Raw genomic sequence first — 17,041 nt, 5'->3', positions numbered from 1 at the left:
TCTTCTTTCGTAGTTGCGGATACTTGCGAGAGGGGTTAATCATAAGTGGGATGCTTGTCCAAGTAAGGGAAGTACCCAAGCACCGGTCCACCCACATATCAAACTATCAAAGTAACGAACGCGAATCATATGAACATGATGAAAACTAGCATGACAGAAATTCCCGTGTGTCCTCGGGAGCGTTTTTCCTCCTATAAGACTTTGTCCAGGCTTGTCCCTTGCTACAAAAGGGATTGGGCCACTTTGTTGCACCGTTGCTACTTTTGTTACTTGCTACTTGCTACAAATCATCTCACCACACAACTACTTGTTACCGATAATTTCAGTGCTTGCAGATATTACCTTGCTGAAAACCACTTGTCAGATCCTTCTGCCCCTTGTTAGGTTCGACACTCTTACTTATCGAAAGGACTATGATAGATCCCCTATACTTGTGGGTCATCAGCAGGCCACTCCTGGATTGCTTTAATTTTGGAAGGATCAATAGCAACCCCTTCCTGATTAATTATGTGGCCCAAATACTCCACCTCAGTCTGACCAAAAGAGCACTTTTCCAATCTTGCATACAACTTGTTCTTCTGTAGAATGTCAAACACCTGAGTAAGGTGGTCCTTGTGCTCTTCTAAGGAAGTGTTGAAAACCAGTATGTCATCAAAGAATGTTACCACAAACTTCAGCATTCCAAATAAAAAATTCATTAAAGCTTGGAAGCTAGGGGGGCCATTAGTCAGACCAAAGGACATAACTAAGTACTCAAATAAACCCATATGAGTGACAAAAGTTATTTTGTGTATATCCTCTTCTGCCATTTTGATCTGGTGATATCCATTTCTGAGATCAATTTTGGAAAAATACTTAGCCCCCTTCAATTGGTCTAGCAAATCTTCAATGATTGGAATTGGGTACTTATTCTTGATTGTTATAGCATTCAGCTTCCTGTAATCAATGCACAACCTCCAGGATCCATCCTTCTTTTTCACAAGTAACACGGGAGAGGAAAAGGGGCTTGTGTTGGGCATGATCACTCCAGACTTCAGCAATTACAAGATCTCCTTCTGGTGATGTGGCATTCTGTAAGGCCTTTGGTTCACTACTTTGGCCCCTTCTATCAGAGGAATTTTGTGATCACATGGTCTGCTTGGAGGCAACTCAGTTGGTTCCTGGAAGAGCTGTTCATATTTCTGCAACAGAGTTTGCAACTCATCAGGTAACTCTTTAGCTGTGCTTACTACTTCCACAGCACAAGCAGTAAACAGCACAAAACCACACACTACCTGCTCCATCAGCTTATCAGTGCAGTCCTTAGCTTCTTCAGGCTGTACCCTGGGCACTGTTTCATCGGCAAATGTGACTAGGTGGACATCTAAAGCAGACACTTTCATTTCCATCTTAATGAAGTCCATGTGCACTGGGCTGTACTCTTTCAACTAATCCACTCCTAGTATCATATCATAACCTTTTAACTGCAGAACTCTAAAACTGTCAGTAAACTGCTTACCCTGTATCTCATACATACAATCCTGCACCATGAATTCACTCCACAATACTTCTCCACTTGCTACAGCTACTCTCACTCTAGGGGTGGGCTTGGGTTTAACTTGGAGCTAGGTTGCCATTTCAGGAGACACAAATGTAGATGTGCTGCCACTGTCCACTAAGGTTGTTGCAGAAGTGTTTCCCACCTTGATTGTTAGAACAGAAGTGTTCTTGACAGCTCCAATCCCCATAGCTGCATGCATAGATAATTGCGGAAGTGTATCAGCTAGGAACTGGTCCATGTTCTCTAGTTGTGGATCAGCAAAATCAATTACATAAATAGTTTCAGGCACTTCTTCCTCCTGTGCGTGCAGAGCTTGGATCTGTGCTTTCTGACTCATTTTGCACACTTGCCTATGCCCTGGGACCCAAGGTTCCCTACATTTGTAACAAACATGATTCTGTTTTGCTAGTTGGATTACTGCATTCCTATTTTGCACTATAGCACCACCTTCAATTTTTGGTTGTTCAAAAGTACCCTGCCTCCTAGGTTGTGGCACATAGTCCTTCGTTTGCACCACTTGCACTTGTGGCTAAACTTTTTCCATCCTTCCAGCATACCACATAGCAGTCTGCATATCCTTTGGTTTAAAACACTCCACATGGCTCTTGATGTAAATATTCAGGCCAGACACAAAACTAGTTACGTAGTAACTATCTGGAATTCCAGGATTCTCTCTTCTCATTACATTCATTAAGTGCTCAAACTGTTCAATATAAGCTGGCATGGTGGAAGTTTGATGCACTGCATGGAATGAACTCACTATGTCACAAGCTGAATCAACAGCAAATCTCTGAGATAAGTAGGAACAAAACTTGTGACAGGGTACATTGTTAGGAGCATACCCAGTTCGTCTCCATCACTGAACAGCAAGACCTTTTAAGTAAGAAACTGCCAATTTTGTTCTATGTTCAATTGGTACGGTGTTCTTGCAGTAGCAAAGTATTGGTCTAAATTCTGAATCCATGCTTCGGGATCCAATCCTTCAAACTCAGAAATGTTCACCTTTGCACGCTTCACTGTGAGAACTAGTCTTCTACTGTCAGAAGGGGAATATTACCTGTGTCTCTTCCCATCAGGCCACTCCTCTATTGCCCCTGTCTCCACTGGTTGCAACTGCAACTGTTGGTGATGCCCAGCTGCTTGTTGTCCCTCATTTTTTTTGTTGGTGAAGTTAGGATGCCTATATGGGGCTTTGTTTGTACCATCTAAATTAAGCTCCTTTCCTGTGGGATCCCTCAACACAGTTGTGCCCACTACCACCGGTGCTTCCTTCTCCTGGCCATGGACTGAAGGTGGTGTAAAATTGACCAACTGCTTTCGGCCTGCCTGCAGGAATTACTGGCGAGTGCACCTCATCTACTTTCCTCTGGGTACTACCATGCTCAGAGCGCTCAAGTTGCTCTTCCTCTGAACCATGATCCATCAGCAATTTCCTGAAATTATCTTGATCTTGTCGAAATTACCTTGCATCGTGACAAAATTCTTGTTCACCATCGCCCGGAACTCCTGAAACTCCTTTTGATCCCCCTCTCTGTTGTTCTGCGGGGTCTTGATATCTAACTCCAATGATGCTAGTTGCAGATCCGCAGTAACAACCGAGTCTGTTTGGCCCGTCATGGCGCTGCTCAAAACAGGGTGGGTGGTGGGATTGATGCAATTACCTTGTTCTGGATCTGGATCTGAATCACGTCGAGAAGCTTTAGCTCACCTCTCCTCTCTGCTTCACCTCCGGCCGAAAAATCGATTGGCTCTAGATACCAATTGTCAGGCTCTAGCAACTGACTCAAGCAGAAACACTCATCGGCAACTAAATTCACAAATCAAAATTAGCTCGAGGAGGGTTTCTATTGCTTCGAAAATGGGGAAAGTAGGTAGAGCTCGCCACAGGCGGCTTAGGGTTTGTACCCATACACTTTTTACATGCCTATAAGGGCTGGAATGAGAGGCATTTATAAGCCAACTCACTAAAAGCAACAAAGTAAAAAAGAACACTAGCTAGTGCGCCTTGTCTGAAAATGAATAGCGACGCGGGAGTCTAGCCTAGTCGTCGGATGCAGGATCAGCGGTCGTTGCTTGTTCAATTGCCGAAACGGTATCGTCTCTTCCCAACCGTTGGATGTGAGATCAACTCACCTGGTTCATCCGGCACATAGAAACAGAGGAGGCGATCCTGACATAAAGTTGGATTTCTCACTGTCTCCGAACGACAACAACCGTCGGCCATGAGCGAGAAGCTGGACACCGGAGCCCAAAACCACCTCCGTCCTGTTGGTTGGTTGGGCCATCGGTGATGAGTACCGAGTGACCCAACATTTGCAGTTGATGGATTGAATGCAGAGAAATTAGTGACCGACAACGCAGTTGGTGGATCGAGTACAGAGAAATGAGTACCAAGAAGGCGTCGGCCCGGACACTGCGTTCTTGGTTTGGTGATTGGGCCACAGCCACGATCCCGCCCCCATGACCGCGCCCCGCCTCGACACCGGAACGGAACCGCCGCCTTCTCCACGCCCGAAGCGTCGTTGCCGCGATAGAGCCACCGCAGGTCGCCGTCCGACTCCCATCAATTCCAATCGCCCCATCCAGCTGAACACATGCCGAGAGAGAAAGAAATTCTTTTTTTACATGTACATGGATGGGCCTAACAGAAAAAATAAAAATAAAAGACTAACCGGTGAGGCTTGTACATGCAAAAATAGCGATGTCCCAAATGCCCTCAAAAGGCTCGGGATGAGTTTGGCCTAGGTCGTCGGGGCTAGTTTTGCTCAAATCCGACGCAAAAACAACGTCCCTCAGGCATGACTGAGACTTTTTTCTACCGCCGACGACTGAAAAGTGACCTAGGGGCGCGGCTGGAGATGCCCTAACCCTCTAGAGGTTGATAATTGAAGTGTGGGCGCCGTGTATTTTTACTCAACCTGTTTATTATCAACTGTTTCTTGATATCATGGTTACTCCATCTTGGGTTATAGGACGTGGTTCTAGATCACCAATTTGACTAACTAAATATGAATTATATGTCATCAAAAATATATCATTTGATTCTTAATCAAATATAATTTCTAAAAATATATTTTTTATCAAATATAATACACATATATAGCTAGTTAAATTGTCAACCTAAAACACGTGGATGGTTTATAAAGCCGAAGGAAGTGCTAGATTTGTTTCATTGTTTGTCACACATGTCTTCCGGAATCATAGGAGAGGCCTGGCCCCGCGTATCTCTCTCACGCAAGACTTGCTAATCAACCAATTACTGACATTATTTGACGAATCCCCATATATTGGCTTACTGGTTTTTGACATCAAACCAAGCATGCTCACAAAAGAGAGAAAAAGAACCTCCCTACAGGCCAGATGGCTCGGCTCTTAGTCACCAAACTAATTACAACCCAAACAAAAAGGAGGTTGTAGCAAAAAGGAGGTTGTAGCAACAATGCTCAGGCGGCGGCTAGAAAAGATGTGGAGAGAGCATTTGAGATTTTGCAAACCCAATTTGCTATTGTGAGAGGACTGGCTAGATTTTGGGATCAAAAAATGCTTCGATACATCATGCACGCTTGTATGATCATGCACAAAATGATCATCGAAAATGAGCGTGGCCAAGATTTAGACTACTCACAGTATGAGCTCTTGAAACATCCCGTGCGAGTGCGACGGAGGGCTGAAAGGGTAGCCCATTCTTTTGCCTCCTATCATGTCATTCGGCGTCCCGCAACGCACAATGAACTTCAGAAAGATCTGATTGAAGAGTGGTGGGCATGGCATGGACGATAAAGAGCATGATTTCTGCATTCGACATTGTATTGTTTATGAAATATTGGTTGTGTTTATTGCATTATTTGTTGTACTGAACGATAAACTATTTGTTGGAGTTGTAATGACTATTTATTGTTGATTTATTTTGTTTGTTTGATCATTTTTGCTCCTTTTTTCTGAAATGTATATGTAGTTTGTACGTGCTGCACGCGCTGTATTTTTGCACGCTGCTGGAGCGGCGCGCACTGTGCATTATAGCGTGTCTGTTGGAGCCAGCGCTGGCGGCCACGCTAAACCAGCCGAAGCGCGCGGCAAACAGGTTTTTTGCGCGCGGCGCAAAGCGCGGCTGTTGAACGGAACCATCGCAGTGGCGACGCCATTGGAACCGCCATCGCGTCCGCGACCGAAGCGCCGCTGTCGCGCGCCTGCTACTGTAGAGCCACCGCGGGTCGCCGTCCGGCTCCCACCGCTTCCAATCGCTAGGCAAGCTTCGCCGCCGGGAAACCCTGGCCCTCGTAATGAGCGGCCGGCACTGCGTCGTCTTGGACGTTTGCACTTGTCGTCGCTGTTACATGGGGGGTAAAGTTGGATTTCTCACCATCTCCGAACGACAGCAACCGTCGGCCATGAGCGAGAAGTTGGACGCCGGAGCGAAAACCACCTCCGTACTGTTGGTTGGTTGGGCGATCGGTGATGAGTACCGAGTGACCCCACATTTGCAGCTGATGGATTGAATGCAGAGAAATTAGTGACCGGCAACGCAGCTGGTGGAAGACTTGCTAATCAACCAATTACTGACATTATTTGGCGAATCGCCATATATTGGCTTACTGGTTTTTGACATCAAACCAAGCATGCTCACAAAAGCAAGAAAAAGAGCCTCCCTACAGGCCAGATGGCTCGGCTCTTAGTCACCAAACTAATTACAACCCAAACAAAAAGGAGGTTGTAGCAAAAGCACTCTATTCCCTTCTTAATTAAATTAATACATGTAGCAAATCTTTTGCCATGTTTCAGAAAAAGGGGAACTGGGTCGGCGCTTAAAATTGACCCAGTTAAAACAGATGGATACTCATCAGCAAAACATCATCAGGGTAAGAAAGGTGTTAAAACAGATGCATAACTCCATGCATGCCGCAACCAGTGCAGAAGACACAATAACGGACGGGTGCATCAGGTTACAAGAAGACGATAATAAAATTCAGGTCACATAACAATCTCTGCATAATAAGAGCCAAAAAAAGAACAGTATAAAAGCAAAGAATATCACAAAACAGCAAATATTGGGCCATCAACTTCTGGAATTTATTACTTCACCAACGTAACATATTATTCTTCTACCATGGGAATAGTGCTAAATCCTTGTGGGTCAATTCACAACTCCACTAACAAATCAAACCAATAATTCACATCAAAGTATCATGAACGACACATACTCATCACCAAAACATCATCAGGCCAATAAACACAAGCAAAATCCCACAATTAGTGCAGATCCTCCTTTGTTGATACAAAAAAAGCGAAAACATGTGCATCAGGTTACACTGAATCAAAGCTAAACTTCAGGTGTTACATTACAGACAAGAAGATGATAACAAGTTTCAGGTCACATAATAATCTCTGCATAAGAGCAGGAAAAAAAAGGTATAAAAAAGAGTTTTTGGTGATCTAAATCAGTCACCTCCAGCTTCCTTGATGTCGACGGTGAACTCGTACTCCTGGTCACAGCCGAGGTAGGAGTCTGACATCAGGTAGATCATGTAGTCCTTCCTCCCTGTCTCGGTGGCGGCGGTGAACTCAAGCTTCACACGGGCCCTTTTCTGGAGGGTGACCCTCTTGATCGCCAGCAGCTGCTTGGTGGAGCTGTCGCCGACCACCAGCCACCAACCTTCCTCCTTGGTCTTGGGGAACCTGGGGGCGTGCACCGGGCCGACCTCAGAGTTGGGCAGGTTGGTCATGTCACGCTCCAGAGTCACCTGCAAGGTCACGTTGTCGCCGGCCCTTATGTCGTCACCCTCGCGGACTTCATAAGACATGTCGACGTTGGGGAACCGCTTGAAGAACTCAACGATGTCCTGCAGCTCAGAGTTTGACAGCTGCAGCAGATCCCGCATCTCATCGATGCTCATCTCAGCCAGATCAAAGATACTCTCTACAGGTTTCCCTTCGTTTTCCTGGCATCGCCGGGCCAGGTCCCTGGTGAAGTGTGGGAGTTGGAGCAACACAGAGTCACGATCCCACATACCTTGCGTCACCATCTGGCTCAACTCCATTGCATTCAGAGCCAGAGTGAGCCATCCGCTGCTGGAGATGACATCAACCATCGCCAGGAGCAGTCTATGGGCGGAAAGGAGGATCTCCCGCTGGTCTGCTGCCAGGTTCCCTACCACCGTGTGCCTTGCAAAGTGGGATTGCAGCAGGGCGTTGGCCTTGACATGTGGATCGCCATACTTGGGCTTGTCAATAGAAAACCTCTGGTGACGGACTAGCCTCTCAATGTATTCCTCTTCGCCTGGGCGACTTGGAAGCTCTGCATATTCTGATGCCGAAGCTAGAATTTCCAGGAGACCTTTCATCTTAGTCTTCTGAGTTAGCATCGAACTGAACCGTTCGATAGTGGTGTAACTGATGTAGTAGTACGCAGCAATGAGACCAAGGTTGAGCGGCTTCAGGTACATGTCCTCCTCTACAGCCACACACTTGCTTGACTCCAGGTCATTCAACACTGTCTCGATTAGCTCAGAAAGATGATCTGACAGATGCCTGTGACTTACACCCTGCAGATTGTAGTAGTTAGGGTTCTTGTTCAGCCGCCTGTACATGAAAGTCCATGTAAGATAGTCCACTGCATCTTGTTTGTTTTCTACAACACCCACAACAACCTCAGCATTCATATGGTCATGCAAGAAATGATGGAGATGACTCTCCACAGGGAAGGCCTCAAAAAGGAACTTCTTGTAGTACTCTTTCCGAGGTGCATGGCACAATATAACGCATTTCCCAGAGTTATCTTGAAGAGGCCTGCTAGCATGACCCATCATCTGCAGCAGATCAGTGATTGGATAATCAGTATGAGCACTCTCCCGGCCATCATAATACTGGGTTCCCATCACAACAACTAAATGAGCAGGCAATGATCTCCCCCAGCACATCGTGCTGCTTGCAACACACACTTGGATCCTCCCACCAAGAAAGAGCTGAGTCACAAGTTCCTGGTCAAGGTCACTAAGACCCTCATGCAAGTAGCCCACACCACATCTCAGCGTATTTTTAAGCGTTTCTTCATTGACACCTCCAATGAAAGTATCCATCTCATCTTGGGACCCAAGAAGGAATGGTGTACCGGCACCCTCAGCACTTGAGTATGCACACAGGTCCAATGCAGTCAACCTTGCATGCTTCCGTGTCGGCACAAACACCAGGGCAGGCTTACCACTCTTTGCATGTTGAGTGATAGCAGTGTATGTTGGCTTCGCCATTGCTTGCATTCTTGCCTCAAAATTTGCTATATCCACACCCTGAATGTGTATTTCCAGTGGAACTGGCCGCACTGCTGGGGGGAAGTTGAAAAGACCATGAGCAGTAGCGCCAATCCATTCTCCAAGATCTTTAGCATTTCCAAGTGATGCTGAAAGGGCTACAATCCGGATGTTAGTGCCAATATGACTTGAAATACGCCTCATCCGAGAGACAACTATTTCCAGGACATGTCCCTTCTCAGATCCAATTAGATGAAGCTCATCAACAATAAATAAGCTGACTTGCTGGACAGGTTTCCGCTGCTTCCACCGACGAGAAAGTGCATCCCACTTTTCAGGAGTACTAATAATGATCTCCCCTTTGTCAAGAAGTTTCAAATCAGCTGCAGTTTCGCCTGTTAGCTCAACTACACGGGCAAATTCACCAAATTTCTTTGACCAGTCTCTGTATCTTTCTTTGGCCAGAGCCTCAATAGGTGCTATATACACAACACGCATGTTGGTTTCACCAGATACAGCCTTCTGGTGGTTCCTTAGTATAGCAAATTCCGCACAGATAGTCTTCCCACTACCAGTTGGTGCAGCAACCAAGACACTGTCGTCACTATTATACAAGACAGTGAACACTTGAGTCTGGATGGGGTTGAAATGTTTAAAAGCACTATAAAGACCTTCATATCGTGCATTCCTTAATGCAGTGACAGGTAGTGGCTGCAGATCAAGCAATTCAGTTGGTGGAGCATATTTTTCTGGAAGAATCAAGTGCCTAAAGCAAACAGGGAGAATCGTCTGAGAACCAAGCCACTTGTCAGATACAACACGTATAAAATACTGAGGAGGCAGTGGCTCATATATCGGCACTGTAAAGTGAAGTGTGTGATCTTCATCCACGTATTGTTTCTTAAGCATGAAGTACTCATGGTGAAGAATGTACTCTCCATCATTGTCCTCAACTATAACCCAAAAGGGCTCAACATATCCATGTACCTTATCATCCCATAGGAAATCAGGCGTTATAGTCAGTTCGAAACCCAAAACTGTGCGAGTAATAGGTTGAACATGGGCAGAAAGGTTCAACTTCGGCAACTGGTGGATGCACCTGTGCAGCTGCTTCCCCATCTTTTGAAACCGGATTAGTTCACCGATTTCCTGCGATGACAGGTCATAGTACCTCTCCCAGGCCAATTCTTTCTTCTCCAGTTTCATCAAAATTTCCTTTGGAATACCAGGAAACTGGCGCAAGGGTGTTTGGACACTCCACATCTGCTTATCAATCATCTTGCAAAGATTCAGAGCCTTCTCTGCTAACTGAGCCCATCCCCTCTTCAGAACTATCTCAAAAAGTGCTCGTAGAAGTCGGCCAGCACTCTGTAACATTGAGAATAAGAGTTGTAAGAATACTAGACAAAATAAGCAAGCAGTTCAAAGTTCAAACTCAGTTATTGTATGGAACGTAGAGAACATGTTACCTGTCTGATGTAGACCATATCAGAACCAAGGGAGAGGCCCTCCAGTTTCAACCTAGATATATATGCTTGCAACAGCACATTGATCTTTGCACTGGGCTCATCTAAACTCTCTTTTATAGGAATTGGCACACGATCCAAAAGCTTTGCCAGCTCCATCTTCTCATCTTGTCTGACACTAACATACTTAAACTCTTCACTCAAAGAGAACAATCGACACAGCTCAATATCACCCATCGTGGGCTTCAGATACTCATTGTACGTCGATATAGTCCCATGACTAATATAGTAATAACTGGCAATCCTTCCAAGATCAGTAACCTGAAAGTATCCTGTTTTCCTGTCGTACTTTATCAAATTATTCCTATCCAGCAAATTTGCAGCGGAGTGCACCTGAAGCAGCACACCAAGAATCAGCAGTGGAACAGCAAGAAGTACAAAATCAAGAGAGCGTCTAAAGAACAATATTGATAATGAAATCATAAGCTAACTGCCAACTAATTTTACTCTGATATTTCTCTAAGATATGGGACCAGTATCAAGATGCCCATATAACTTCCAAATAAATTAATAAGGAACTCATCCAATGAAAAGCAAATAGCTGTGAGTTTCTTTTCCTATAACCATAAAATACCCAATACCACCTTACTGATAGGATGAAGCCTATTCCACCTTCATTTTTCCCAATTCTAAAAACTAAACTCAAGCAAATGCGTGCTGTATTACAAAAAATTATCCATGATAAATTTTATATCTACATGCCTACCCATATTTGACTGTTAGAAAAATTAGAAACAAATTTCCGTTAGAATGCCACATTTGTCCGGGCTATTATGCTATTACTGATACACAGAAATCAAACGGATACTAATTACCAAAGAGGATATTTGTTTAGCAATCTACAAAATGGGCAACTGCAGTGCATCTGGCATAAACCATACTGAAGAAACAAAAGACTAGTACGAACACAAGACACGTTCCCCTGGATGCAATTGCCGTAGTCGGGTAGAAACATGTTGGCTATACTATTCTCCGCACATAAATACTGAACACCACAACATACAGACAACAAATTTAACAATTGATTATTTACAAAAGATTATGTGCCCATGCACAACATCGCCATGTATAGCTAGTCCATATATGTAAGTGCAACGGCTGAAACTATGCTTGAAAATAAATCACCAGGATGATGGGATTATGCAGTTTCAGAAAAAACAGAGTATAGCATGTACTTACCAAGTCAGCTCGCCTCTCATCTAGCGTTTTGTCCGTCTCCATGATATCTGCTGGTAAGCCATACAGTGTTGGATTCCGGAGCATCCGGATGTAGAGATAAGTGTAGCCAAGCCAAGAGCATGCTTCCCGAGCATTCTGAATAGTACCCAGAACAATCTCTGCATTTAACTGATCTGCCAACTTGGATATGAACTGACTCTCAATAGGCAGCTGTTGATTCATAAGGGAGAGGTAGTATTGCAATTCACTGTGGCCAGTTAAGATTATTCCCTCTCCGTGTGTGTCATACTGAGGCCTACCTGCACGACCAAGCATCTGCATGACATCCAGAGGACTTAATTCTGTCCAAGCACCTTTTTCCGGATTATAAATCTGTGTGCCCTTTATAATAACAGTATGTGCAGGCAAGTTGACACCCCATGCAAGGGTGGCTGTCGAAACAAGAACCTGTATATGCTTATCAGCAAAAAGTTCCTCAACAAGTTCACGGTCTACCCTTGCCATCCCAGCATGATGTATAGCAAACCCATACGGCAAAAGGTCTTTAAGATCACTGCTTTTGACAATATCTGTATGACTGCCAAGGATCTCCTGGCTTGCACTCTCATCCTTCAGAAAGCGAGTCAATGTATCATTCGCCAAGGCAGTGTCTCGGATTGCTCGAGCAGTTTTCGATGTCTCCTTCCTGGAGTGCACAAAAATAAGCACTTGATGCTTACCAGCAGAAGCCATCACTTTCTCATAACAGATCTCATTCATCAACTGAAACCTCTGCAGTGGCTTCCTCACAGTGATCCCAATGTACTGCTGAGCAAGAGGGCAAGGCCGGTAACTGTTGTCAAAATGGAAGAGACCCTCAGAGCGAACACGCAGGAATACAGCAACATCTTCATAGTTTGGAAGAGTTGCGGAGAGGCCAACTAGGCGAATATGTTCCTTGGTCGTCTCAATCTGCCGTACTGTTCTAGACACAATACTCTCCAGGACAGGCCCTCTGTTGTCATGAAGCAGATGGATCTCATCGATGATCAGAAGCTTTACCATTTGAGTGTATGTTCTGTCCCCAGATTTCCTCGTGACAATATCCCACTTCTCAGGTGTGGTGACAATGATCTGTGTATCATCAATCTGTTGTTTTGTCAGGTTCTGGTCTCCACTGAGCTCCCTAACATTAACATTGAAGTCTTTAAGCCGTGCCGACAAGTTTCCAACAACTTCAGCAACCAGAGCTTTCATTGGGGCCACATAGACAATTTTGTACTTGCTATTATCAAACTCACCATCCTTCATATGCAAACCTATCTGGTGAAGAATTGTAAGCACAGCCACATTGGTTTTACCAGCACCAGTTGGAGCACAGAGAAGGATGTTGTCTGGTTTGAACAGGGCAGTATCATAAACCTTGCTCTGGACCCTGTTCAGTTGCTGCATTCCAGCAAAAGCCGGTTGTGCCCACCCTGGGATATCAGATATCTTCACAATCTTCTCTCCAGTTCCATATGGCCTAGGTTTCAACGCTGGCACATGGACTTCCTCATACCCCTTATGAGGGGTTCTGAACGATCCCTCGGGAAGTTCACATTTCTTGTTGGCCATCAAGAGACCACCTTGGTGGAAGGAGAGGCTATCAAGATCAAGCAGCTGCCTCTGGCCTTTTAGCCATCCACTCTCTGTATCCCGCTCAACTGCCCGACGCTCCCTTGGACCATCAGTGCCAGCACTGTCATTGTTAAGAAGCCTCTTGGCCTCATCCCTGATACTTTTCTCCAAGTTTTTCTGCCTCTCCTTTGCAGAGGCTCTCGTTGCATGTAGCTGCTCCAATATTGGGGCTAAGCTTGGGTCATCCATCATCTCTTCCTCTATCTTCTTCCGCTCTTCCTGATCTTCAGCCCTGGCTAAGCGGGTACACCAGACTATCTTGAACCGGTTGCGCAATACCAGTTTAATGAGATCGAATTTCTCATAGTCCAACTCCATGACAAGGCGATTCTCTACATCTCTGTCATCACCCACAGCAATTATCTTCAATATCTCCTCGGCTAGCTTCTGGCTCTGCTGGGGATCAATATCTTCATATGCTTGTGTTATCTTCCTCTGCAGCCAGTAAGCGTCAATGTCCTGCACATTTATGTTGAGCCCCTCGTTGGAGTTCTGCATATCATCGTCATCCAACTCGCCACCCATCTGCATACCTCCAGGACGGTTCAACTCAGCCACATCATCATCATCGTCATCCAAATCATCTTGCACCTGATCCAGGCAAAAACGTTGAAGGTTATACACACAAGTATACATATGGGATGTTCCAATCAGGAACAGGCAAGAGAAAGTGGAACACCGTAATACTGCAAGGTTACACGCATATGTATACCTGATCAAAATCACTTTCCTCGTCATCTTCATCCTCCTCGAACTCAACAGCAACTCCGATATCATCATCCATGGTAGCGTCCCCACCATCACCAGAAGGTACGGCAGCAGGGTCGCTGGCGTCGTGGAAATCCGTGATGAGCTTCCCGATGGAGACGAACTGGTCGAACATGGCGCTGGAGATGGGGTTAAGCAGCTTCTCGATCTCCTTCTTCTTGTCAGGGTTCTTGATCTTGTCGTTCTTGAGGACGGCGAGCACCTCATCGGCAGCCCCGCCGAGCACGTCGAGCGGCTGGCCGCCAAACTGCTGCTGGATGACGCTGAGCATGGCCTCGTAGGCGGCGCGCGTCTCCTTGGTCTGGGGCTTGTAGACGACGTCGTCGGCGAGGGAGAGCACGCTCTCCTCGCGCTGGGCGGCGGCGGAGCGGCGCCTGCGCTTGCGGGGCTGGTCGGCGTCGGCGTCGGCGGAGGCCGCGTCGCGCTCCTTCTTCTTGCGGGACTTGGTGAGGCGGTCCTCGAGCTCGGGGGGCTTGGCCTGCACGGCGCGGTCCCCGAAGCTCCTCTTGTCGATCCGGCCCCAGAGCGTCTCGGGCTCGCCCGTGGGCTCGTGCGTGTCCCGCGGGCGCGAGTCGGTGGTGAGCACCAGGCTCGAGTTGGCGCGGTACTCGTACTGCTTGAACCGCGCGTGCGCCTCCGCGCCGCCTCCCAGGTTCGCCATCCCGCCGCTGCGGGGTCAAGGAGGAGGAGGGGGAGCGGTCAGGCGGCGGCTAGGGTTTTGGAAGCGGCTGGGGTTCTGAGGAGGGGAGCGAGGGAGGGGCGTGCTGGCTGTTGTTACCTGTGGGTGGGTCGGCCGGCGGGCGGAGCTAGCGGGCGCGGCTCCCGCCGGCTCGGGTGGTGGGGGCGGCGGCGTCGTCGGCGTCGGAGACGGGGGAGAAGGGGGGTGGATTTGGGGGGAGAGAAGATGCGGCGGGGCGGAGATTGGATTGGACTTTGGGGGAGGAATATTAGCCTAGGTCAGGCTCAGGCCGGGTCGGTTCGAGACGAGAGGCCTGCCTACGAACCGACCATGCCCATGTCGGCTCCTGGGCCGGCCCGCCTTGCTTGGTGGGCCCTGAGAGGGGATAATAAGATGTTTACATGTTAACCATCTAAGTAGTTGTAAGAAAAATATGACCTATCAAATGTACTCCATCCGTCCGAGACTACTTGTCGCGACAATGAATAAAAATGAATGTATCTGAAACTAAGACGCATCTAGATGCATCCATTCCTCCGACGAATATTTCCAGACTGAGGGAGTAATATGTAGCGGTGTGCAATGGTCCAAAACAAAAAATAGATGGTCCCAAATTATGCGGTAACTATCGGAGTATGTTGGAAATCCATATGCATATGTGCAAACAACTTTAATAAGTATAGATTTGGTTCTTCATAGTATCTTATTTTAGAATGGCTTTCGTGCAGATGGAGCCACATGCCGGTTGAATGTTAGAATTGCAGTGTGCATGTAGAAGTTATTAAATGTCTACATTATTGTACTCCATAAACTCGGTGGTTCGCATCTTCTTTCATAATGGCTTCCATGCATATCTTCAGATATGGCAATATCTGAACTGCAACATGCATATCTTCTGGATAGGATCACACAATCATTCAAAAGGCTTTACTTGACACAAACACTAATTTAAATATAAAAACACAATAATTACAACAGCAGTAATATTGTTATCTGACACAAACTGAAAGTAGAACAAGAAAAAATAAGATAATTATTGGGTTGCCTTCCAACAAGCTTTATTGTTTTACGTCCCTAGCTAGGCATAATGCATAGTTCTAAGTGTTCTCCTTATTGGTGGGACCCTTATCGGATCCCGGAGATTCCTTTCGTTTATTAATGACCTCTGAAAGTGAAGTCACCAATTTGTCAAGGGACTCATGTTTTTTATTGGCGGTGGTAAGAAAAGAGTTCATGTGATGAAGCCTAGGCCCTGATGTTTTAATGGGTTCGTTAACCTTTTGTATTGCAGTAATATTCTTTTGCAAATCTCCTAGCTTCTCTAATATTTGGATGTCCTCATGTGTAAAAGAATATGTTTGAGGTAACTAGCAAAAGAGCTCGTGCGTTGCAACGGAAGCAAACCATACAACACGTCTTAACCTAATAATCATGACTTGAGATCTTTATTTAAACTTACTGCATAAATAGAATTTAAAAAATGTTAAATAAGTAAAATAACATCATATTTAGATTATACACATCACTATAGATTCAAATTACATTACAAATAGAAATTTAAAAACTAAATAGGTAAGATACATTAGATTTCGATTCAACACATTTTTTGAATGAAAGTTCATATGTAATAATTTAAAATTAAAGTTACAGTTTAAAAGATAAAATTGTTTATAGTATTTGTTAATTATAATTGGACCGTGGATTAATTAACAACATGGATTGGCCTCCTTATGAAAAATGGATTGTACACTATTGATTAAAATTACAGCATAAATATTATTTAAAAATTATTAAATAAATAAAATAATATTATATTTAAATTGTGCGCATCACTATTGATTTAAATTACATTATAAACAGAATTTTAAAAAATTAAATAGATAAACTAACATTATATTCAGATTTTACATATTTTTCTAAAAATTTCATATATAATAATGTAAAATTGGAGTTACTGTTTAAAAGACATATTTTTTAAAAGTATTTTGCACTTATAATTTAACTATAGATTAATTAATTAAAAAACTGTAGGAGTGTTTTCGGAAACATACGGAAAATGATTGGTTTTTTTTACTCAAGTATGTACTGCGGGTTTATTTTATGAAAACTGAAGGAGGTTTCTATAAAAAATCTAGAAAATGATTCGTTCTCTCACTGTGTTATGTACTGCGGGTTGATTTCGGGAAAGCACAGGGGTTTCCTGTAAAAACGAAAAAACGATTCATCTCTCACTTAAATCTGGACTGCGGGTTGATTTTGGGAAACTTTAGGGGGTTTTCTGCAAAACGACCACGATGGACGAAAGAAGCATTGTGTGCTTTATTATTAGGGAGAGATGGAGGAGTTCCTACCATTCTTTCTACTATTTCATATGCAACAGTGGGATCCAATTCGATAAAATTTCCTTTTGCAGCGAAGTCTAGAACCTGTCTATGAGACATCCCTAGAC

General features: G+C 45.0%; 1 protein-coding gene across 1 annotated transcript; it reads right to left on the bottom strand.

Annotated features, from left to right (window-relative positions):
• Positions 1 to 6,741: 6,741 nt before the first annotated feature.
• On the bottom strand, positions 6,742 to 14,603 carry LOC123401531 (DExH-box ATP-dependent RNA helicase DExH12). Its single transcript, XM_045095359.1, has 4 exons — positions 13,858 to 14,603; positions 11,487 to 13,736; positions 10,251 to 10,640; positions 6,742 to 10,149 (listed from the first exon to the last, which is right to left on the bottom strand). The coding sequence occupies exons 1-4, from the start codon at positions 14,572 to 14,574 to the stop codon at positions 6,976 to 6,978; spliced, it is 6,531 nt and encodes a 2,176-aa protein (XP_044951294.1). The 5' UTR covers positions 14,575 to 14,603; the 3' UTR covers positions 6,742 to 6,975.
• Positions 14,604 to 17,041: the final 2,438 nt, after the last annotated feature.

This window comes from Hordeum vulgare, chromosome 6H, assembly GCF_904849725.1.
Source record: "Hordeum vulgare subsp. vulgare chromosome 6H, MorexV3_pseudomolecules_assembly, whole genome shotgun sequence".
NCBI lineage: Eukaryota > Viridiplantae > Streptophyta > Magnoliopsida > Poales > Poaceae > Hordeum > Hordeum vulgare.
The sequence above is the reverse complement of the archived record's forward strand: the minus strand, read 5'-3'. Positions and strand labels throughout refer to the sequence as shown.

Bases quoted from the DNA above. Each gene is read 5' to 3' on its own strand.
- LOC123401531 (XM_045095359.1), bottom strand. From the start codon at position 14,574: ATGGCGAACCTGGGAGGCGGCGCGGAGGCGCACGCGCGGTTCAAGCAG. The intron at 13,737-13,857 runs GTATACATATGC...TGCCTGGATCAG, and splicing joins AGGAAAGTGATTTTGATCAG to GTGCAAGATGATTTGGATGA. The intron at 10,641-11,486 runs GTAAGTACATGC...GTGCTGCTTCAG, and splicing joins ATGAGAGGCGAGCTGACTTG to GTGCACTCCGCTGCAAATTT.